General features: G+C 40.9%; 1 protein-coding gene across 1 annotated transcript in view; it reads right to left on the bottom strand.

Moving 5' to 3' along the window:
* Positions 1 to 26,458, bottom strand: part of LOC149173919 (protein NO VEIN-like) — a 601,966-nt gene that overhangs the window by 562,360 nt on the left and 13,148 nt on the right. The window contains exon 2 of the mRNA XM_089424783.1: positions 6,655 to 6,986. Within this exon, the coding sequence (XP_089280909.1) occupies positions 6,655 to 6,986 (332 nt within the window). The remainder of the gene's footprint in view (positions 1 to 6,654; positions 6,987 to 26,458) is intronic.

Below are 26,458 nucleotides of genomic sequence, written 5' to 3'. Positions count from 1 at the left end.
CTAGAAACCATTTCTAAAGTTATAAAAGAGCAGTGCCTCTCATTCTCTCATCACACCATTCAGCAAGGAGTTTCTCTTGGAGATTGGCAGTTGTTTCAGTAGCTGGTGTTTTGAGCATTGAGCAAAGTAGATTTCAGCAGCGGGAGAAAGAGATTTCAGCAGCAAGAGAAGGAGATTTCAGCAAGAGATTTCTGTAGCAGCAGATTTGGCTCAGCTACAGCCATATTTCTCTTCTCTTTTCTGGCATTTCCGGGTAGTTTCAACCACAGAAAAATAATTTGGGTAAGCCACATTCATTTTGTTAGTTTTTTCTTACTATTTCTTCAATTTTTCTAGGGTTTATGCAGCTAAATTGCTGAAAAACGTTTTTTATTTATAGATTTGTTTTTTAAATTTATTTTTGCAGCAGATTTGGCTCAGCTACAGCCATATTTCTCCTCTTTTCTGGCATTTTAGGGTAGATTCAGCCACAGATAATTAATTTGGGTAAGCCACATTTATTTCTTAGTTTTTTTCTTACTATTTCTTTAATTTTTCTAGGGTTTATACAGCCAAAAATATGAAAAACGTTTTTATAAATTTATTATTTACAGATTTGTTTTTTTAATTTATTTTTGCAGCAATGGCTTCCAGCCAAAGTGCAGCTGCAACTTCAAACCCTAGGGCCAACCCAAGGGCTGAATATTATCCTCTTTGGAGGCATGTGACGAAGCTTCAAAAATGTGGAGGTGGTGGCTCATGGGAATGGCGATGCACTCTTTGCAATATTACGTACAAGGGCTCCTACCCAAGAGTGAAGGCGCATCTGTTGCATGGAGGAGGACAGGGGATTCTGGGTTGCACAAAAACAGCAGATCCGTTGGTAAGGAGGGCATATCAAAGAGAGCAAGATGAGGCGGATGGTACTAAGAGGAGGCATGATGAGCATACTCAGGCTACATCTAACATTGAGCCAAGGATTGTAGTTGAAGCAAGAAAGAGGAGAGGTGGTCACAGTCAAGAACATGAACAAGCAGCACCCAAACATACCAGAGGCTCAGGGGCATCCCAATCAATTCAGGATAGCAGAATTGCTAGATTGGTGAATGTGCAAGCAAGAGAAGAAGCTGATTCCAGAGTTGCCAGGTGCATTTATGCATGTGGTATCCCATTCAATGTTGTTCGCTCTCCTTACTGGCAAGATATGATAAGGGCAGTTAACAAAGCTCCTCAAGGGTACAAGGGGCCCAACTATGAGAAAGTCAGAACCCAGCTTCTCAAAAATGAGAAGGAACTTGTGGAGGACGTTTTAGCTCCAATTCGTTCTTCCTGGAGTAGCTCTGGGGTTACCATAGTCTCAGATGGTTGGACAGATATGAGGCGCAGACCATTGATAAATATCATTGCCACTTCCCCCAAAGGAGCAATGTTTATCAAGGCAGAAGACTGCTCAGGAGAGGTGAAAGATGCACAGTTCATTGCTGATGTTATTATAAAAGCTATTGAACAAATAGGGGCTAACAGGGTGGTGCAAGTTATCACGGATAATGCACCAGTTTGCAAAGCTGCAGGTTTGATTATTGAGGGGAGGTATGACCACATATTTTGGACACCATGCATTGTCCATAATCTGAATCTGATCTTAGAGGAGATCGACAACAAAGTTTCCTAGATAAAGGAAGTCACAGGGGATGCAAGGGAGATTATCAAATTCATCACCAACCACCACCAGTCTCAGGCCATATTTCGAGAGTACTCCAAATTGGAGTTGTTAAAAGTTGTTGAGACAAGATATGCCTCAAACTTCGTGATGTTGCGCCGCCTTGTTGAGGTTAAGCATGCATTAGTTTCTATGGTGGTGAGTCAACTGTGGATTGAGTGGAGACAAGCAGATTCAGAGCGGGGATCTATGGTGCGTAGATTGTGCCTTGATGAGGATTGGTGGAGCAAGGTAGATTTCTTGCTAAAGTTCACAACCCCTGCATTTGAGCTTCTCCGGAGTGCTGACACTGACCAACCTTTCTTGGGAGAGGTATATGATGGCATGGATTCCATGGTTGAGAAAACTATGGAAATCATTTCGCAGGAGTCTCCACAACTTCTGTTTGTTGATGATCATTTTGCTGGTTTGATCAAGAAAATCATTGTTGACAGGTGGAACAATTTCAATACACCATTGCACACTTTAGCACATGCTTTGAACCCCAAATTTTATGATGAGGAGCTTATTGCTAAAAGCAATGGGAAGAGGAAGGCACCCCATAAGGATAGAGAGGTGGCTACTGGGGTGAAAAAAGCACTAATGAGAATGTTTCCTTCTCACCTACATAGGGAGGTAAAGGAGGAATTTGCCAGTTTTGCTGCAGGAATAGATGATTATGCAGATATATCAGCTTTGGAGGAGAGAAGCACCATGAATCCAGTTAGGTGGTGGATTTGTCATGGAGCAAATGGTGTACATTTGCAAAGCCTTGCCATTCGTATTCTTTCACAAGTGGCAAGCTCTTCATCAGCAGAAAGGAATTGGAGCACTTATGGTTTTATTCATTCTGTGAAGCGCAATAGGTTGGGCTCACAGAAAGCAGAGGATCTTGTTTATGTGCACTCCAACCTTCGCCTTGCATCTCGTAGGGGTCCAGAATACAACAGTGGTCCTTCTAAAGAATGGGATGTGGATGCAGAAAATCCTGATTTGGATCTCTCTCTTGCTGCCCTGAATATTGAGGAGGATTCTGGAAGTGGAATTGGTGCATCATCTTCTTCAGCACCACCATCCACTGTTGAGCATTCTGCTGCTTCTATTTTTGATGAGGATTGTTATGATGAGGATTAGTCTTTTGTGACTTGTCTCTATAGTTCTTGCAGCCTTATAGTCTTTATTGTACTTGCAGCCTCATATACTAATATAAATAAAGGCTGATTTTGGATTTTCCAGTTCCTATATTTTTATTTTCATTATGTGATGACTCATGAGTAAATGTGATCATTGTGATGTAAATTTAATCTTAATGTTAAAATGTTTAAGTAAATGTATCATTAATGCTTTATGATTGCACATATATATATATTAATAATTTTTAAATGTTTTTAATATATATATATATATTATTATTATATATATTCGCGTTTCCCCGTTTCCAAAATTTGGGGAGGTCGCGTTTCGTTTCGCTTCCGCGTTTCGTTTCGCTTCCCCGTTTCCCTGTTTCGTGCAACTTAGGTCCTTAGGGACATACCTCTTCATTACTAACTATTTAGTTAATTAATCATTAATTATGATTATTATTGTTTAAATTATTTTCTATTATTTTACGACAAATTATATTCATAACATTGTCTTCCTCTTCAAAAAGCTTTGTTTCGAATATCTTCTCATGTCTCAATACTTTCATCTTCGTTGATACAAAACAATATGATCCTCTAACTGATAAACAAAATTGTCGAACTGAGAATGGATCTGACCATCCTAAATTAATCTTCTGTGGAATCTTTTGATCGCTGGAAATTTGTAATGAATTGATATCATAGGACTGGATTCTGCAAACTTCAGTATTCCTAGGAACATAAATCTGTTGTTTACGTTCTAAGTGATATAGATTCGTAGATTGATTGAGGTGTCTACTCTTGTGATTCAGATGTAGATAAGGAGTTCTTCTTGTTTGACCTTCCTTTAACATGTGTGTGGCAATTTCCTGAATTAATTTAGGTATTGTTATTGTTGAGTTGGTTACTGAATCATCACTTGGAATTTCCATTGTTTGAATTGCAACTTCTGAGTACGTCTTCCCTTCAACTGATTTATCCTCTTCTTGAGTTGTGATATTGACTGGATCAGTGTTTTTTCCTTTATCTTCGACTTGTACTGAAATGACTGGCAACTTCAATACTTCTTCTTGAAGTTGTTCTGATACCACTGTAACGAAGAAAGTTCGTATACTCAGAGGAATGCTCTGATACCACTGTTAAGAGAAACCAGTTACGAGAGTGTAATTGAATGTAGACTTGTGCAAGTATGTAAGTAGGTAAAATCTATTATTGAAAAAAATCTGAAGGGTAAGTTACATCCCCTCGAACGGTGTGCTTAAATTGGCATTGACTGGTCACGAGGGTTGATTGGTCATGCCTTTGACCTTTCATTTACATAATTATTTTTTATTAATGTTAATTAACTAATTAATTAATTATTATTATATTATTATATTATTTTTTATGAATTATTTATTCATAACACTGCCAAGGTGACAGTGGGTAGCTTTTTGTCATATCCTTAGGCTCAACCTTGAGAGAGGTTGGAATTTTCCATCGGGTGTTGTCTGAGGGATAACAATCCCCATTACAAATAAAACATTATAAAGTGATTTCACATATATGCTAACCAAGGTAAATTTCAACAAATAGTCTAAGGGTTACTAGTAAATAGCTTAAGGTGTACTAGGAAATAGCAGTGTTCCACGGGGTCGCGTCCCCCCACCTGAGGATCGAGTTTCCTAGCTCCCTCGCGCTCCGGACACTTGGGGACGACTAGGGGTCGTTTCCCCATGCTCTCAAAAAGCAAGGTACGTGCTGAAACTTGTAAGGGGGTGTTTCCTCAATTTTTAGGGTCAAATCCTCCAAATGGGGTCGTTTCCCCATGCTCTCAAAAAGCAAGGTACATGCTGAAACTTGTAAGGGGTGTTTCCTCAATTTTCAGGGTCAAATCCTCCAAATGGGGTCGTTTCCTAGGCAAAAGGGGTCATGTGGGATTGTGAGAGGTCGTTTCCAACTTTCCCTAAACAAAAATCGCAATTTTTTTAATGAAAAAAAAAATCCTAATTTTTATGAACTGGGAAGGGTTTAAACTTTATTTTCAATGCTCATTTCACATTGTTTCATCTTTTCATGATATCACTTTGCTTAGGCGCCTCTCGTCCTTTCACATTTGTTGTTATGTTTCAAACTTCAGTTTATTTTGAATCTTGATATATGATATATTAGACTTGAGTCTTGACTCTATAAAAATTTGACTCTTGATGTATCAGACTTGACTTTTATTTCAATATTCAGTATTCATAGTTGGAACTTCAATATGGTTTAAACTTTAAAACTTTAAACATTTATTTTCATTGTACATTGTTAGTAGTTACATTGTACAGTTACAAACTTACATGTATGATGTATGATTATATGATATCATGCTTTTCGTTTTAAATTTGTTTCAGACTTCAGTTATATGATTCATCGATTTATCATTTATCCTTCATGATGTAAGTGTTATATATTATATAATGATAAAGACAGTTACATTATAAATATTAAAATTTCAATGATATATCATATATTTTTATATTTATAATTTTTTATGACCCCGACATCCCCTCACGTTGCCTAAAAATTGGTGGGGAGCTTTTGCTAGGCCGCTCCTACGTATCCATGCTCCCTCACCCCCATGTCCTTGAAACTTGGTGGAACATGGGGAAATAGTCTAAGGAGTTGACTCCACAAGTGTACCAGCAATGTGAGCCCGAGGAGATAAGTTAAGTGCATAAAAGGGGGAATATGCCAAGCACTATCCTGAAATGTAATGCCAACCTAGCCAACATGTGATAGCAAGAGGAAGTACATCAATAAGTGCTAGGGCATATAAATAAATTACAAATAATTTCCCGCCAAAGGCTAACCCAGCACCAAGTGATGGTCAACAACATAAGAGAAGGGGAACATATGAGATGTACCCTCCTAACCGATCAGCCAGTAAAATCATCACCACCATAGCCAACCCCTTGAGGGGCTAGGACAATAAGCAAAGTGTAAACACTATCACCAGATATCCACTACCAGACTAATCCATCAACCTTAGATATGCCACCACTAAAGAGATGAGTGCTAACACCTGATTACTCGAGAAGAGAAAAGGCCTCATCCAATCCAAAGTACCGAAGCAACCCAACTGAATTACCATCCTCGTGAAACTATCACTCTGAAAATCCTTCTAACTTGTGATAAAAATCACATGCAATCCTCATGCAGTATGATGGGTCACACACTGAAAAAGTTGCCATAGATATTGACCATTTGCGCAGCCTCCTCAGTCGCTAGGTCAATGTTCCTTGTATTGTGAGCCAGGTGCTGCTCCAAGAGGGCTTTGTAGACAAAGGAGAGAGGAACCAAATCTGACCCCATCATAACTCAAATTGCATGCCATGAGACACTTCATTTAAGTACACTAGCATCTTCCCGAGGAAGTGAAAAAATATTTATAGTCTCGCTGAAGTTGCCACCCCAGCTCAGGATAATTTAACCATTACAGTAACCGGCATGACAAATAAGGCAGAGGTTAAAATTTGTGATCCACTAATCTAGGTACTCATTAAAGACGTTTGGGGCCAAGCTGATCATGACCAGGCTTTGCTAGCAAGCATTTGAGTAGTGGGAAAGCACTAAGTGGCTGTGCTCCAGTGGCTATTGTGCATGTTGCTTGAATTCTCTTATATTATGGCTCAATTTGGATTTTGATCTCACCTTGTACTATGACAGTTGTGACCCTCAACCAGTGGGCCCTTTCTTATTGTAAATTAGTCCTGTAATACGTATTAATCACTTAACATTTTGATAATAAAGAAACTATTTTCAATTAAAAAATAAAATGGACTATTCTATCTTATGTCTACTAAACAAAGGGATGAAAATTGAAATACATACCCTAAACTTTGGATACGTATGCATAACTGTGCAGGAAAAGAAACAGATTCTTTGTTGGCCACAAAAGACAAGAACTCCTCTACCCGTATATCTTTCACCCTGTACAAGAAAACAGATAGATAGGATATAATCTTCTCTGTTGTTATTTTGAAAGCTGCCACTGCATCTGCTGGAGGTGCAAAGTAATGCACGATCAATGGATGCCGTATCAAAGGCCCTAAGCCCAGCCCTTCAAATTCCTCCACCCCTTCATTTCTACAAATCTCAATGCTCAGGTCATGCAGAGTTGCAATCCTCCTTACTGCTACATAGCAATGTACAAAAGCATTCAACTGCCCAAACACAGAGCCATCAATAAATGAGTCAAACTAGAAAAAGATGGTTGCCAGTATACTCTTGTGGCATCAAAACATTTTCCAAAAAAATCTGCTTTAGATACAGAAACAGACGAGAATGCTGCATAATCATGAATTGAGGGATACCTAATACAAATTGCTTTATGCTTTACTTTGACTAATTAAACTATGCAGCATTGAAATAGATAGTATAATTTTATTAATGTCAAGCAACCAAAAGAATTGATCAATGGCACTAGAAAATACAGTAAGTAAATAACATAATGTGGGAATACTAAGGCTACTCGTGAATGTTACAAGATAATGAGGTACAGGGAACAACGAAAGAAAAGAGAGCAAGAAAAGGCGACCCAAGAGGGTAAATGCTAGAAAAGTGAGAAGCACAACTCATCATTAGAAATAGAGGTAGATGTAGAGGAGGGAACAGACACATATGATCAACTCAAAAGCTGAAATACAAAATACAAAAGACACTATTGTTCAAACTTTTGCCTCACACTACAGAACTCTAGGTTTTCACTCCAAACCAATGTTTTAAGACTCCGACTCGGCCGAGGATCAACTCCGACTCCGACTCCGAAACGGTAATGACTCGGCCGGCTCGATTTCAATGACTCGGTCGTTGTAAAAAATACATTAAATATTTATTTTTTTTATTAAAAAACATAATTTTAAATATTTTAAACATAATTTTAAAGATTTTCATTCATGTTTCCAAACACACAGCATTATAATATAGATGGAAGACAACATATGATCAAAGTAGGCTCTTTGCTTCTGTTCAATTTGTACATTAAACCTTGACTGTCAATCTTGACATTGTCACTATACAACAACCACTGTTGCCCTCGACACAAACACTGCAATGCTCACGAATGAATATGCAATAGGGAGCTCATGGCGCAGTTGCTAAATCAACTATGCCAAGCTGCTTTCAATCTTACACTGCTGCACTGGTGCCGAAAGGATGTATCAACAAATATGCTGCGAGCAGTGAGGCTCAGAGCTAGATGTCTTAGGTCAGCTCTATGACCTTGAAAATATCTCAACCTCTGCCCAAGGAGGCTTACTGGCATGCGTCTTATAGCTTCTCAGATATAGCAATGAAGCACCTTCCAGAGTGCTACAACAATGATGAAACATAAACCTTTACTGCCCCCTATCTTAGAATGAAGGACTGTTGATGAAGTAAGCCAGAATATGTAAATGAACTCCTGATCATGAGACCAATTCCGATGATGATAACCTTACTATAGACAAAGACATATTCTTCTACAAATCTTCAACTTCAGTCAATAAGAGGAATGCTACTACATACAGTGCCTCTGTCTTTTCACTTAGAATCATCAAGACTCACAACTGCAATGTGAATACCCTTACTGCAAACCAATGAAACATGAACCTCTCACTGCTGCAATATAAGCCACTGAACCTTACACTGTCAGAAGGTGCCTACCATTAATTTCTAACTGCTACTATTGGAGGCACTGCTGAAGTAATGATTGATGATGTAGTCCTACTCAATCTGCTTGTCAAGTCAACTTGGAAATTCAATTGTGAATAGAAGACCACGTTTGAAGTTTGAACTTTGTAGATGATGATGTATATAAAGGATCAATACTTCAGTGCAATAAGTAGGTAATAAATGCGAAACGGATCTCATTGACTAAGCCAATCACAGAGCTAAATGATTCAGAGTTTTAAGCCTCATACAGTTGTGCAAGTCTGCAAGAACAGTCCTTATTAGCTTGAGAATTGACTTCGCTGACCTGCCCAGCCGTCCCCTTGTGACTCGGCCGAGTCAAATTGGATCCGGTCGGGTTGACCGAGTCACACATGACTCGGCCGAGTCATGTGTGACTCGGTCAACCGGACCGGTTACTTGGCCGGGTCACTCCTCCAGCAATCGACTCGGTTCGACTCGGCCGTTTCGAGGCCGTTTCGGTTTCGAAACGGCCGGTTTGTAAAACACTGCTCCAAACAACCTTCCCCCAACAAATAAATATAGAATGTATAACCCATATATTAAACACAGGACTATAAATCTTAGCAACTAGTATAAAACGATTGATCTTCACCATTTGGGTTACATCTCATTGCCCCGGAGGTTGATGCAGCTAAAAGAAAGTTAAAAGCATATCATGGCCACAAGCAAGAAACAAAAGAAAAGGAAAATCATAGAACGCAAAAGATGGTCGGGACATTTAATAAAGCACGTGGGAAAAAGCCAAAGATGAGCTTTACCCCTTATCATTATGGCCATCACCCTGGTTACTAGGGCCCATGATTGCACCCATATTATTAAAAGAACCCATGCACGTCCCAACCCCTGGTGGGCGATAAACTGCCTCACCTTAAGCGAGTAATAATTGCTTCACATCATTCACAGCATGCTCTCATTTCCTGGAGCTTCAAGCACTAATACAAAGAAAAATCAAGAAAAAGCATAAGGAAAATAAAGGGGTAGAAAAACAAAGACTAGGGTAACCCATGTAACCACGATTGCTCCCTCCTCACTTTTGTATACTCAATATATGGACATCCGTCATCCTTGCTATCCTTGTACCCATTGCATTTGGCTCTAAGAACCCCTTATCCCCACCCATTCATTATTACTCATATGCCACCTATTGACTGAAGGATGTACCAGGGACATGTCTTTCCCCTTAGGGGTTGGGAACACCTAATAGGGTTGTTTATTAACCACTCCTACCTAGGGAGGTAACACTACTTTGAGATCAAAGCTCCAAATTTAGAAGGGAAGCCCCATATGAAGTCTCAATTTGCCCTTGATTAACAAGCTTGGTTCACTTAGATGCACTAATGAATTATTGTACCTAATGACGAGGATGCAGCACTAGACATTATGTGTGATTGGTAGGTGGTTTCATCATCGGTTGCATAACTTAACTAGGCCCCAAGACCACTATAGGAGCATATGACACCCTCTAGGTGAAGCGTTGAGAGCCATGAGCCTCATGTTACTTGCAGAGCATCATCATTCAACACCATGGGAATCTATAGCACCATAGTAGTTTGCGCTTTGCCCCCCATTATTCACGAGATGATGCACTTGGACCAGTTTTTCCCCAGCCTGCTTAGCAGTGATCACATGGTTTGACAGTCAATCCGAGCCCATAATGAGGTTTGTCTCACCCTTTGAGACATGGGAGGGCTAGCACCATTCTTTGAGCTCTTAACAATGGAGCAAATTCAAGCTATTCTATCACCAAGAGACCCATGAGACCCATTTTGTGCCCCAAACACAAAACTAGGGCTTGTTACCGCGCAAACTAGCAAGGGTCCTAAAGGGGGATCCTTCAAGTGCAACTACTACGCTAAGGGCAACAAATGGAGCAATAGCCCACTGTCACCTCGACTAAGGCTCCCTACTCTTTAGGGACTTTCACCAATCGGAGGAGACCCGTTATGATGAGGATCACTAAATGGATAGACCAATGATAAGGTGAGGGGTGGTAGAGAAGCCTATACATAAGAGGCTAGCTTGCTTTGGACGCAAGGTTTAAAGCTCTCAAGGAAGGGCTTAAGGGGAATTTCAAGGTTTAGGTTTAAGGTATGTATCTTATAATTGAGGTTCCTAGGCCTTGGAATTCTTGTGAAAGCTTGGATTCCTAGTGATCCTTGAAGAATTACCCTTAATATTGTATGGGACCACACAGGACCAAATGGACCTGGGGGTAGGTCAAGGGGGTAGGGTTTAGCAACCAATAATATGCTTGACCTATTCCAGAGGGGGAAAGGTACCAAAGAAAGAATTTTTAATGCAAGACAATGTGAGGGTCCCAATAAGGCTTTAGCCTAAGGAAACCAAGGGCAAGATTCAATCTCTAGAACAGGGCTTGAGATATCTTAAAATCCCACAGTCATAATTTCTTCAAAATTGGAGGGTACCTAGGAGACACACCAGCGTAGTAGGGGCCTATTAACCACCATTTTGTTGGTGATATCACTAGGATTCTATTTTCTCCAAGATAGTCCTCAACCGGCATCCAGCAGCCCCTTCTAGCCACCAACTAGCTCGCCATGGCATTTCTCCACCTAAGCCAGCCATGTGGTCCTTCACCCATCTGTCATGATCGTATGTTTGAAGGTGGGCCTCCTGAATGCTTGTCATTTCGTAATTGAGTATTGCAGTATATGTGGTGTTATCTTCCGGAGTCATCGCATTCATGTTTGTTGGAATTGACGTTTCGAACCAACCTTTGTGGTTCATCATCAAGATTAGATCCATGAGTGAATAAGTCAGAACTCAATAGGGTTAATAAATAAGGCTAGGGTTGGGATGGGAATGAATATCAGTCGACAGGTTTGATAATTATATAATTCAGTGTTAGTTATAATTTATTTTTATTTTGTTAATGATTGTAGTTTTAGTTTTTAATTTTTAATTTAATATCTAGTTTTCTTTCTTTAAGATCATTAAAATTTTTGACAAATGTATTTTTGGTTTTTATTGAATGATTAAAAATAACTATTAATTAATACTTAATATCTATTAGTGATTACTAACTAATAATTTTCTGTATAATTAATTAATTTTTATTAATTATATGATTAAAATGAATATTAATGATTTACATTTTTTATTTTTGGTAATTGGAATCAATAAGTTGTATGAATTATCTTTATTTTCAGTTATAATTGAATGATTAAAAATAAATAATAATTAATACCTAATGACTAATAATGATTATAAACTAATTTATTATTATGCACAATAAATTAATTTTTATTATTAATTTCAAAAATGAATTTAATGTTTAAATTGAATAAAAAATTTAATCCTTTAATTTGTTTCAAATTGAGGATTCTAAATTTTTTTATTAATTTTATTAATTTTTATAATCACTAAAAATATTTTGTAAATGATGTTGCAAAGTTTAAATGCTTATAAACTTTATTATATTATTATAAATTATTATTAATTAATTTATAAAGATTTTTAATTTTAGAATTGAATATAATGATTGAGATTGATTAAATTAAACTAAAGTTATTAGATTAAAAATTAAAATGAATTAAAATAGAAATTATAAAAATTATTTATTCTTGATTATTTTATTAAAATGTTTTAATGAATTTAGGGCTGGTGTACTAAAAGGAAGATCATGGAGGCCAAATCTAGCGATAAGAGGGCAAGGAGCATTTAGGAGAAGGTGGAATCAGAGGTTAGAGTAGGAATCCAATTATCACTAATTTTCCAACCATCATCACGGTTAAGGTTGTTAGGGTGTTTACCTATTTCGATAGCTTCTCTGAGTTTCCTATCGTGATAATGATCAATTTCGGCCACAACACAAGACTTTTCAATACAGATATGATGATTGGTTTTACTGGAGTGCTCGGCCAAATCTTATGGGCACTTATCATGGACACTTATGGGCATGGATTAATGGGGGGATTCAGCAGAAAGAGTGGGTTAGGTTTGTGATTCTGTCCCCTAGATCTCTTTTGGATGTTACCCTTGGATCTTAGTCCTGTGGGATCTCTTTTACTGACCTTTGGGCTCTAGGGATGGTACTTCATGGGAAACTCTAATTTTGGTTGTGTGGTCGCACTCCCTCGTTGCATATATTGCCCCCTTTTCACTCATTATAACCTCATTCATCATTTCTCCCACCTAGGTCTACATTCCTCCACTGGGTCCACATAGGGTTAGTCTTCCCCCTCCCCTTGCCCACACCTTGGGTCAGGCCTGGAATGATGCCCCGGAGGTTGATCCAGTTGAAAACAAAGTAAAAGCATAATTGGCCACATTCAATAGGAAAATGTACCACAAAACGCACAAGATGGCCGAGACAAACACATTTAACACATGGTCAAAAGCCAATGCATGAGCTCTACCCAATGCCCATGGCCATCACCCTGGTTTCTATAGGCCCTAGATGAGCCTCCTCTATCCTTCAAGAACCCATAATCGTCCCAACCCCTGGTGGGTAATGAACTTTCCCACCTCAAAGGGGGTATCCACTGCTATACTTTATAGATCATGCTCATTATTCCTTGAGCCCCGAGCAACTAACCAAAGAAAAAATCATAAAAGGAAGAAGGCATATAAAGAAGTGTGGAAAAATCAAGGTTGAGGCACCTCATGCACCACGATTGCTCCCTCCTATACATTATATACCCAAGTGTGGACTTCCCTTTTGATAGCTACCCTTGTACCTTGGTATGTGACCCAGAATTTGCCCTCTTCATCCCCTACTTTTTTCCATCACTTTATCACTGTGGATGCCAAGCATATGGACGCTACAAAAGGAATTGTCCTAAACTAAAGAAGGACAACAACAACAAAACAAAAAGGGAAGAAGCTCACATGACTCAAGAGGTGAAAGAAGAAGAAAAGAAGCAAAAGAAGGAAGATCCTTCGGATCTCTACTATGACTAAGTCAAACTCTTTACTTAAAGTCTTCTTTCAAAATTTTGAGTAAGATAGGAGCATGTAGGAATAGAATAAAAATGCATCGCTTGAAACATCTTCTAGAATCTAGAAGTATGAAGTACATAGAGTTCTAAACACTCATGTAGAAAGAGCATTTATAAATGAGAACAAAATGCATGGTTAGAAATATCTTCTAGAATATAGGAGCATAGTAGATATAGCTCAAGATATTCATGTAGAAGGAGCATACCTAGAATAGGACCTCATCCACAATGAAAGAAAATAAGAATCTTAAAAGACTTCCATCATCAAAAGGAAAGAAACATTTGCAGGATAAGGGTCTTCAAAATCCTATGATGGAATCTTCAAAAGAAGATTCATAAACAAACGCAGATGTCTCATTGGGAATCCCATTCATGGGATTCAAGAAAAGGATGATATGAAGGCAAGCTAAGATGAAGCAAGAAGGGCCACACCAAGGACAACCAAATGAAGTTAAAATGATCAAAGGAGAATCAAGATGAGGTATGTATGCATCAAAGTTTAGTCATGTTATCATTTGTATACTATTGAGTCATGGGAATGGTTCTATAACATGATCAAGTATGAAAGAATCTCTTTCACCAATGACATGCTCAAAGGCATGTACTACAATACAATGAAGGTCAACAAAAAAAAATACTCACAGAAGGAGTATAAGATTGTTGACTAAGAAGCAAGTGAAAAAGGAATATTGACTGGTCCTAGAAGCAAGCAATGAAAAAGTGCTCCCACAAGGAGCATAAGGTGGTTTACTAATCTATCCAAGAAGAAGCAAGTGAAGAAAGAGATCAAGCATGTGAAGAACACCATGATCACAAAGAATCAGTATCTGACAAGATCCATTGAAAGACATCTCCTAAGGCAGGACAACTCTGACTAAGAAAGGAAAAGATCAAAGGACCCTTGACACCTATGAAGGCCTTGGAGATATGAAAGGTGCAGATAACTGATTCTACTCTACAAAGATGTCATGATGAAGAAGCCATCCAGCAAAAGCACCATTTAATGTTGAACCAATATCAAGATGAAGTCATGAAGGCTACTAGATCAAAGCATGGGAACAAGCAAGTACAGAGAAGCATCCATGTGAAGAGTAGTCTGAAGCATAGACAAGATGACAAGGAATAAACAGATGACAAGAGAACCTGATAGATGACAAGGGAACCCGATATATGACAAGAAGGCCACTTTCCACAAAGGAAGCAATGACATGACAAACCAAGAAGGAAAGTGATCGATGGATGGTGCCCTAACTAGAAAAAGTGCGAACAAAGACTTCATGACATCAAAGGAAGGAAGGAGATCAAGCAGCTAAAGGACCCACAAAGAAGAAGTTGTTGATGAATGGACAAGTCCCTAGCTAAGAGGGAGTTATAACAAGTTCCCAATTACAAAGGAACTAAGACAAGTACCTTGTCAGAGGATACTTGGGCATGTCTTCCTCAAATGAGAGTAAGTGATAGACACAACATTTTTTTCTTCACTTGGGAAGAAAGAATGGAAGGATTGGGTAATCATCTGGCATTCGATACTCTTTGAGGATGTGTAGGGCATCCAAGACAAGAGTAGGCAAGAGGACCGATATTCTTTGAGGGATGGGAACCCAAGACAAAAATAGTCCTAGAAGGTCATACTCAGTGAACACCCGAGTGGGTATGTACCTTGAGAGACAATGACTAAGGTGTCTATAAGTCATTGGTCTCGCCAACATTGTGCTCTAATCTATTGAGAGATAGAGCTGTCAGTCAAGGCCTTGCTGTGGAAACAATGTTGGTTATTATGATGCTATAACAGATGGATTGCAAATCCGGTTTCTCTTATGTGAATTCTTCAAGATTGAAACATAGCCAAACACCTTGCAATGTTGTATGAATACCTCCCTAGTTAAGAGGGAGTGTTGAAGGATGTTAATATTGGCAACTACGGCCAAACTCCATGTGGGTCATCTTATTTATGGCAGCTGATATTTTTCTTGGATCCCTCTCATCGAGAGGTGTAGGATTGATCTAAAGATCATCCGATTCCGATAAGTATTCATGGAGTTATGAATTTATTTGTGTTATAAGACAATTCGTCAAGGTCGGCCAGCAACCAAATAAACCCCACATGTGCTCAACGTTTTAGTATAAAAGGAGATGACTTGAGAGTCATTTCACACACACTTCTATCTTGATTTCTCTCCACTTGTCTTGGGTTCTAGTGGAAGAGAAATCTAGGAGTGGAAGCCCTATACGTCGGAGGAAAAGAGGTTGCCCTAGCCGCATCAAAGAAGGCAGGCCAGCGAAGTGATGGAAGGGTGTTATTCGTTGACCTAAAGGAGCTCAAGGAAGAGCCCTAAACGTTGTTCTAAGGCAGCCCTAAATGTTGTCCTAAAGGCAGCCCTAAACGTTGTTCTAAGGCAGCCCTAAATGTTGTCCTAAGGCAGCCCTAAACGTTGTCCAGGACAGCTGGGCTACATGGAGCTGCTAAGACACATGGGACAGCAGCAAGTTATGGCAAGGCTAAGGGGACAACAGCAAGGTATAGCATGACTATTAGGGATAGAAGCTACAGCAATATATCTAGGCAGCAATGGCAAGGGACAGCTACATAGTAAATGGGATAGAAAAGGAATGCTAAGGCAAACATGGGACAGCAGCAAGCATGGACAGCATGGCAAGCATGGACAACATGGAAAGCATGGTGCTGCAAGCACATGAGACATGTTGTATATCAACATGGTTTAGATTACCACATGGGACAGTAGTGTGGTAACATGATGCAGCTATGGCACATGGGACAGCTGTGGCAGCATGGTGCAACAATGGCACATGGGACAGTTGTGGCAGCATGTTGCAACAATGGCACATGGGACAGCAGTGCAGCATAAGGTGCAGCAGTATGATGTGTACAGCATGTTCATGAGGTCCAGCATTGCGATGATGGGTGTAGCATGGTGCAGCATGATGACGAGATGCAGCACAATGATAGGTGAAGGAGTCACCTTGGAGAAATAGTTGAAGCAACATGTCTTCAACTGATATCATGTATCATCTTCTTAGAGATGATCTATGCTCTTATCTAGATAGGTCAAAGTGTTGACTTCTATTGTAAATGCATTATCTCTCTCTCTCTCTCTCTGTTGAACTATTGAAGAACATATAAGAAGAATTGATCAAGGGTTTCCCCACATTGGGGTTTGTCCCTGGCTAACGCCACATCTTGTGTCCTCTTGTCTTGGCTTGTCTTCTGCGATCTACATTTATGTTCTATCTGCAATTTACTTTAATGCTAATGTGATTGCTAATCTGGAAAAGATATTGAGCTAACTGAAAAATTGATATAAATTGCTCTAAGCATAGAACATACCTAAAATTAACATGGTATCGAAGCTGAGGTGAAGACAAAGCCCAAGCAAGAGTGGAAGAGCAATCACCGAAGACAGTTGGGAAAGGGCAAAAGGATCAATGGATTCCTCGTCTCTCTTCAAATTCACCAAGGATGAAGTCAAAGAAGAGAATATTATCAGAATGGCGTAGCGGAAACTTCTGATGGCCTACCTAAAGATCATTTCAATGGGAAGTATAGATCTAAGGGTGGAAGGAAAGGCAGATGCCTTGTTTGTAATAAGTTCGGCCATTATACGAAGGAGTGTCTGAATGGCGGGGACACATCACTTGATGAAGATAACAATCATTCCAGGGACATCTTCAATTATCGAAGGAATGACAAGTAATGCAGGTCATCAAGGAAATAGCCGACTCTTCGAAGAAAGCAAGGAACCCCAGGTAAGAAGAATCAAATGTTGTTTCTGATAAGATAAGAAGCGTTATCTTGTATTGGCCCTCTCATTCAGACTCTTTGGGAATCTGGCTTATTGATTGTAGTGCTTCAAGGCACTTCATCGGATAGAAGGGTGCTCTCTCTAATCTGGTAGAGAGGAAAACAATCGTGGGATTATATTGGAGTCAAGGTCACCTATCCCGAAAAGGGTGTAGGGAATGTTACCCCTCAAGTGAATGAGGGTAACTCAATTCATTTACAAGAATCTCTTTTATGTACCCGATCGCAAGAAGACCCTGGTGTCCATTCCGGCAATGGAAGTCAAAGGTTTCATGGTGGCATTCATCGATGGAAAGGTACGTGTTTGAAAACAGAATTTTCAAAGATGCTTTTACTGATGGGTTCAGGGTTGGCAATTTGTATCAAGTTGCAGGATGGTCCATTGAGGATCATGTCAATTGACGTATCTCATCAATAGCACCGGAGGTCTACTTATTATAGGACCCTACCCGATGTGAGTGAGATGGTGACTGGGATGCCTGAATTCAAAAAGAGCATGAAGATACATGTCTGAGATGTACCGAAGCAAAATCTTACAAGGGGACCATTCCCCTCATGTAGCAAGTCCATAGGTTTGGAACAACCCGAGGGGTTTGAGATTCATGATCGGGAATCTCGTGTATGCAGGTGGAAGAAAGCCCTCTATGGCTTGAAGCAAAACACCCCAGGCATAGTATGAGAGGATTGATAGCTATCTGATAAAGCTGAGATTCACTAGGAGTGAAGTCAATCCAAACCATTGCTTGAAGGTTGTGGATGATAGACCTCTCATACCAGAAACTTCTCAGGACGACCTCTTTCTGACAAGTGCAGACCCTCTCATTTGCAAAATTAAGAGGGAGTTGGATTCCGGAATTGGAATGGTGAACTGCAAGCCCGTGACTACCTCGATGGATCTTAACTTTCAGAAGTTATGTGGTAGGGATGCCAGACCTGATTTGGGAAATGCCTCTAAGTTTCATAAACTCATTCTAGCATTGATTTTCTTCGTGAACTCCCATTCGGATATATGTTTTGCAGTTAGCATGATGAGTTCATATATGGTTGAGCCTCACTGGATTGGTGCCAAGAATCTTCTAAGATATCTTCGGGGCACAATCTCTCATGGATTGAGATACACTGCAGGAAATGTGAAGTTGCATGATTATTCGAATGCTGACTGGGCAGGCAGTGTGGAGGATTGCAAGAGCACTTCTGGGTACTGGTTCTCTTTGGGTTCTGCTCAATATCCTGGATGAGCAGGAAGCAGAAGACGGTTTCTTTGAGCACCACGGAGACCAAATACATAACTACGAGTATGATCTCGTGTGAATTTGCCTAGTTGTGGAAGCTCCTCAGTGAGCTTTTTGTACACATGATGGATACCACCGTGATCTTCTGTGTCAACTAGGGGGGGATTCGATTGTTGAGGAATCTCGTATTCTATGATTGCTCCAATATATAGACATCAGATACTACCTTATCTGGGATATGGTACGTCGATGAGCAAGGAGGCTCTATCGCATTAAGACATGGCCAGATACAACAGGAAAATGCAAAAGATGGTCGGGGCAATAAAATTTAGTGTTATGAATAAAACATATATAAAAATAGTAAAAATAATATAAATAATAATGGAGATCTGAGGCTGAGATGGGGAACCCTCGATGGACGATGCCTGATACGGGCTAGGGCTAACTACAAAACCTGCTCTGACGGAGGCTGCCCTTACACTGTACAGACCTTAATGGAACCTAAAGTCGTTTACTTCTAAAGTCGTCACCTGAACCCCGTTTGGACTCCATGGTTGCCCTATTATCCCGTGACCTAGCAGCGACTCCCTTGTTTCTTTTCTCCACAGCTCAGTTCCGATTATCGACAAATCTACCACTCCCGGTGGGAGCTGGCGCGTCGCTCTCAGCAGGCAGTTATGGAGTTGGATGTGGTTGACTATTCTGAAGACCCTCTCGTTGATGTCACCATCTGGACAAGCCACCCCATCAGCTCGAACGGAATGTTTCCCCTCAGCAGCAAACTGTCGGACGCCATTGCCCCTCTGCCATCGATTTTGGGCCCCTTTTGTCCGGTTGTTACCCTACCGGAGGACCCCCCCTCTTGGCCAGTTTTCACTACCCCTCCCCCTTCACTGGCATCCCTACAGTTTATGGCCCATTGCATAGGTCTTGACCACACCGCGGGCTCCTTGGGTTACCCACCTCATATTCTGTTTGTCGGCTCACATTTTCCCTCATCCTCCCATTCCGGTGAACCCTCGGTCCCTCCTACTACCTCCCATTCTACTCCCCTCTCTAGCTGCTACACAGGCAACCCCCCGAATCTGGGATCAAACCCTACTGGACCTGGACCGAATACACCAAACCCTAATCTGAACCCTCTTCACTGTGGCACACAGGCGGATTGCAGCGATAAGGATCACAGGTCGGGGAAGAAACAAAAGTGCGTCAAGCCCAGATCTCAGGACATTGCACTCCGACTAGGAGAAGACATACAGTGGGGTCAAACCATGGATACCGCCGATAGAGTCTTGGTTGGTAGGGTTCGTGGGAGAAGCTATACTGTGGCGAGGCTTAAACAGTGGACAGCGGAAATTTGGGGGCAGCACATGGCTGAACTCCCCTTTGTGCAAACTTTCGTCCGGGGATGGTTCGCCCTCCGTTTTGCCAGAGCCGAACATACCAATTGGGTCCTATCATCCTTCTAGCACATTGAACACGCCCCTGTTCTTCTCTGTCGATGGGATCCTCTGTTCGATCCCAAGAGAGAACAACTTGGCGCGGGACCACTGTGGGTTAGATTACCAGGACTGCCCCTGCATTTTTGGTCGGAGGATATCTTCAGGCGCATTGGAAACACCCTGGGCACCTACCTGGAGCACGATAAATCATATCTAACCACAGGCATCATGGCATATGCGAGGATACTTGTCCATCTTGACACCAGGGATGGGTTGCAGGAGCATATTACTCTGCTATGGAGACACTTCTCACGGGTTCAGATCCTCGATTATGAAGGGGTTCCTTTTAGATGCAGACGATGCCACAAGGTGGGTCACTTATTCAAGGACTGTCCCCTGAATGGAAAAGCAAGGGCAGCAGACAAGGGCAATACGATTCCCTCCAAGGTTACCACGTAACCTGAGCACCATACTTCCACAGAGGCGGCAGCGACAGCAGCAGTCAAGGAAACACTGAAGAAGCGTGGCAAAGCTCCCTATCGACCTCCCTCTCCACCACTGACCAGGGCTAGGGCGGCTGCGGTAGCTGCGCTTACTTCGAGTATGCCCATATCAACCCCTTGTACTTTGAATTTCTCTAATTCTTCATGTTTTATTGCATCATCTGTTGTTGATCATCGAGGCATCGCTTTTTCCTCTCCTCTCCCCAAATCTTTGGCATGTTCCCTGCAACCTCCTCCCCCCACCTTCTCCTGCACCCCCCCATCCTTTCCGGATCCGACCCCATCTGTCCGCTCCTCGGACTCTAACCAAGGATCTCTCACCCACAGTTACCCCCTCTGCTCGCTCTCCAAATCACAACCCCCTGATACCATTGGCATTGGCATGGTAACTCCTACCATCCCCCCGAAACCTCCTCGAGGCAGACCCTCCTCCTTATCCAAAGCCAAGCAACAGGCAGAGGAGGAGGTTGTCTCTGGCAGACAGCTTGCTATTGACCAGGTTCTTAGAGCACAGAACTCCCTGGTGCCATCTCCTCCATGAAGCTGCTCTCCTTTAACTGCAGAGGGTTAGCTAGCCCTGAAAAAAACTAGCTCTTCGTAGGCTCTTGAGTACTGAACCAGCATATGTCATTCTCCTTCAGGAAACCCTGGGCCTAGCCGAGGTCATCACACACCTTCTAGAATCCATGTTACCTGGTTGGACGTTCCACGCCCTCGATGTTAATGGACGATCTGGTGGAATTGCTTTGGGCATCAATTCTAGGACTATCAGACTATGTAATATTTGGGGAGGTATCAGACACATCGGGGCGAACATTTACTCATCTGAACTTGGCTCTGACATCAGACTCCTCAATGTTTATGGGCCATGTCAAAATCATGGAGAATTCTGGGAGCACCTTCTGAATACCAATCTATTACAAGTGGATAATCTAATACTTGGAGGAGACCTAAATTTCTCAATGGGATACTCTGAATCTTGGGGTCACCATGCCCAGATCGACCCTCTATCTGCTTTCTTCGAGAACATCTTGGAGGACCACAGCCTCATTGACATCCCATCTACGAGAATTCAACCTACTTGGAGGAACAGAAGAACTGGGGAAGATAGCCTTGCTAGAAGACTAGATCGCTTCCTTATCAAAGAGCGAATGTTGAGCATGGACTATAACTTCAGACAATGGGTTGGATCGGGGGGTATCTCAGACCACTCACTGATATACCTCGAAATAAGAGGTGGCCTGAATAAGCCAAAAGCTCCTTTCAAGTTCAACTCATCATGGCTGAATGATGCATCATATATAAATATGGTTACAGATTACTGGAGGACACACCCTCCTGCTGCCTGTGGGAATATAGCTGAGGGTTTTGCTCATAACCTTAGAGAGCTGAAAAGATTATCAAAAATTTGGGCACACAACAAAAGACTAAGGGATGACCAATCCCTAAGGGACACTGAGGCGGAGATAGCTGATATGGAAGAGGAGCAAGGGTGGGGTCATTCAACCCCTGAGCAGAAGGAGAAGCTATCAACCTTAGTAGCACAGAGAAGCAAAATCTTAAAGGACAGGGAAGAAACTTGGAGGCTGAGAAGCAAAGCCATTTGGCTGCTCAAAGGAGATGATAATACTAAATTCTTCCACAAATATGCAAATGGGCGTAAAGCCATCAATACCATCTGGCATCTGACAAATGAGGAGGAGATCCGAGTAAACACTTTCCAGCAACTAGCCACCATGGAGATCCGAGTAAACACTTTCCAGCAATTAGCCACCATGGCCACATCCCACTTCAAGCAGCTATATAAAGCACCCCCCAATGCTACGTTGGCTGAAATCATCAGAGTGGCACAACTCTTCCCTCGATTCGTGGATCAGGAGGATGTATTGGAACTCAACAAGGAGGTCACTATGGGCAAAGCTTGAGGCTACTCTGAAATGGTTCAAGCGCGACAAGAGCCCTGGACCAGATGGATGGTCGGTGGAATTCTATATTGCCTTCTTTGAACTTCTGGGGGCTGACCTGCTCAAGGTTATTGAAGATTGTCGAATCTCTGGGAGAATGTACGAGGCCTTCAACTCCACTTTCATTGCCCTCATCCCCAAATCGAATAATCCGATTCATTTGATGACTTCCGCCCCATCTCCCTCTGCAACTGCATTTATAAAATCATTGCGAAGATCATTGCAAATCACCTTCATCCCATCTTATCCTCCCATATTTCCTCAGAACAGTTCGCATTCCTCCAGGACCAAGATACATGAAGCTGTTGGAACCGCTCAAGAAGTGATGCACTCTGTCCAGATAAAGAAACTGAAAGGTATGATCCTCAAGGTAGATCTCTCCAAAGCATTTGATCGTGCTAGCTGGTTATACATCCGAATGCTCCTAACTCACCTCGGCTTTCCCGTAGACTTTATTCAATGGATTATGTGCTGCATAACCAACATATCTTTCAGTGTACTCATAAATGGATCAGCATCACCATTTTTCCACTCAGAAAGAGGACTCAGACAGGGATGTCCTCTGTCCCCGTTATTGTTTTTGCTTATTATGGAGGGGCTCAGCAAACTGATAAGGGAAGAGCACAGCTTGGGCAGACTACAAGGAATCAGGATTGCTGACAGATGCATTCTAACTCACTTACTTTTTGTAGATGATGTAATGATTTTTCTCAACGGTGGCATTGGGGACTTGACAAACCTACAGAACACCATGGCATTATTCAGAACTACCATAGGAATGGAAATCAATAACTCCAAATCCACGCTCACAGCATCGGGGTGCTCAACACATGAGATTCAGTTTGCATTACATAGATTTCCATTCACTCTGCTGCAAATGGAGGATGGACTTAGGTACCTGGGGTACAGACTGAAACCTCTTGGATACAAAATAGCTGATTGGACTTGGTTAATCTCCAAGCTTGAAAAAAGACTCAACATCTGGCATCATAAATACCTCTCAAGAGCAGGGCGACTTGTTCTCATAAAAGCGGTACTTGAAGCTACCCCAGTATACTGGATGTCACTGGCATGGATCCCTCGGGCATTCTGACAAGAATACAAAACCTCTGCTACAGATTCCTTTGGAAAGGCAAACAGTCTAGGAAAATTTTTGCTTGGGCCAAATGGGAATCGCTTGCCCTACCTAAGAAATGGGGAGGATGGGGAATCAAAAGGTTGGATGATTTCTCAGCTGCGCTGGCAGCCAAACTTGGATGGCACCTGATTACATCCAGCAGCTTATGGACTAGAGTAACTTTTTCGAAGTATATATCCCCCCTCAACCTGATGGATTGGATCTGACTACCAAGTTGGAATAAGACTGGAATCTCGATCATATGGAAAGCTGTGATAAACTCCATGCCAATTATACGTGACGAGATCACGTGGAAAATCCAATCAGGTTCATCAGTCTGCATTGGAATTGACCCCTGGATTGGTTGTGGTAACGCTCACAGACTTCCACAAGATCTTCTGCTTCATCTCAACAATTCTGGCATCTCTCTTATCAGTCACATAGCAGACCAGGAACACACCACTATATTCCAACAGGCATGGAAATCTGCTCGGAGCCTGCATATCCCTCCGACCTGGCACCAACATTGGAATGAGTATATAGCAGCGCTGACAGAATCGCACACTAGAGTCACTGAAGGGGAAGACGAGATTATCTGGGCTCGCGCAAAGAATGGCTTATACTCCCCTAAAGAGGGATACCTTTGTATTATTGCTGACCATCAACCCCCGGCTGTAGATCTATGGTGGAAGCACCTGTGGAAATTGAAGGCACCACCCCCCGAACCAGATTATTCATGTGGACTATTCTGAGAAATAAGGCACCCACGGGAGACAATTTGAATAAAAGAGCATTGCAAGGACCATCCTGGTGTTGTCTCTGCAAAAACAGTTCCGAAACTATTGATCATCTTTTTCTCACTTGTCCGATTATTGTAGACCTCTGGAACTCCACCCTCTCGGCCATCAACTCCCAATGCTCATGGTAGGGTAGGACTGTGCTTGATGCATGGAACACATGGTGGTCCACTACGACCTCGAACAAAGCAAGGAATCTCCCCCTTCTCACTTGTTGGGCAATTTGGATTACTCGTAACCGTTGCATCTTTCAGGATATCATTCCACATTGGCCATCCATCATTGCCCGCTTGCTGGCTGACTACAACTCCCTCCCGAAAGACGATAAAATTCTTGCCCCCAGGAACATTGTCCCCGAGAACATAAACAAAGAACAGCCCTGGGCATACTTTGATGGCTCAGCACAGGAAGCTAGGTGCGGGGAGGTGCATACTATACCTTACTGACTCTCATTTTTATAAAATACAAATGGGACTGGGAAGGGGAACCAACAATTTCACCGAGTTGCTCACTCTAAAACATCTCATACATTTTGCTCTGGAAAAACATTGCAGGAACATCCAAATTTTTGGGGATTCAAAAATTGTATGCAATTGGATAAACAATAAATCAATCTGCACTGCATACTCTCTGAGGCCCATTCTGGAAGAAGCTCATAGACTCATTACACACTTTGATCACTTTGTTTGTCGCCATATCTACAGGGAGAGGAACCAATCTGCCGACCAGCTTTCCAAGGAAGCGGCAAACCGGCCTCGTGGCTCATGGTTGATCCTGGAGCAGAGGGACGGTGTACATTACCAGTACTATCACCGTCCATACATGGATATTACTACATAACTGGCTCTGAAGGAGCCATTTTATTTACTTGTTTATAGTATTTGTATTAAGTTATCAGATGTACATACATGGCCGATATAAATACTCCCTGCGTGGAGCTTTTTTGATCTTTATTTTGAACACTACAAAAGCTTTATTCTCCCTATGTGGAGAACATAGATCCACATTTTTGATACTCTCTTTGTTGACTGGCAACAACCACTCATACAACATATGCAGAATGCATCTACAATATGTAATTTTCTATTATTAATGAAAATTACGATTTTTCCAAGGGGAAAAAATATAAATAATAATAGACATAAAAAATGATTAATTAACTAATAATTAGTAGTGAAGAGGCATGTCTCTATAGACATGTTCGTTCGTGAAAGGGTACCTACCTAACTATATATACAAGACCCCCACTCTCATTTGTAACATAATTCTTATTCTTACATTTTTAATATATATTCTTGTATCCTCAATGAAGATCTACATATTCCAAGTCTTCTGGAGTATTTGACTTGAAGAGAACTTTGTTCGCTTCATTTGGTCACTGCCCATGGTAGTTTCAAGGTAAAAGAAGAACAAAAGGAATCATGTAAGAGAAGGAAGAGTAGATAAGATTATCTTGATTCTTCATTAAGTGGTTTACAAACTCGTGGTTTTAGCAACCCATGGTAATTACCCATAGTATTTTCAAGATAAAAGAAGAACAAAAGGAATACAAAATCTCTTTATGTGAATGGTAAGTTTTATTTATTACATGGAGAAAATTAACCGAGTCAAAGGCACATAAGTGGACATATATTTTATATTATACCCCAAAGAGGTGAATAGCCATGTTTCACTAGGGTTGTAACTTTTCAAAAAGAAAAATGTATATATAAATATATATATAGAAAAAAAATTATATAAAACAAAATAAAGTTTAAAAAAAGTGAAAAAAAAAAAAAGAAGAGAAAAAGATGAAGTAAGAAGAAGGAAGGGGAAATTCCAATTCAATTATAAAAGGAGTAATTAAAATAAATCAAAATTAAGGAAGCATTTTTCAAGAGTAAAGGGAGGAAAAAAACCAAATTATTGACTAATACAAATAGAGTCAATCTCTAAAAAAATAAAAATAAAATAAAATGGAGCCTAATTCGAAAATAAAGGAAGGAAGTTTCTCCTATAAAGGTATCCCAATTGTAGATCTTAGATTATTTACATTAAAAAGGTGTATCCAAAGGAAAGAGATTAGTATCGCTATTAATCCAAACATTGAGGATAATTACATCAGTATTAATTTGGCAAATCAATTA

Source organism: Pinus tabuliformis, chromosome 4_2 (assembly GCF_031772625.1).
Source record: "Pinus tabuliformis cultivar Carrire ecotype Pingquan chromosome 4_2, CPIR1, whole genome shotgun sequence".
In the NCBI taxonomy this organism is placed as follows: domain Eukaryota; kingdom Viridiplantae; phylum Streptophyta; class Pinopsida; order Pinales; family Pinaceae; genus Pinus; species Pinus tabuliformis.
This window is presented reverse-complemented; position numbering and strand designations above follow the sequence as displayed.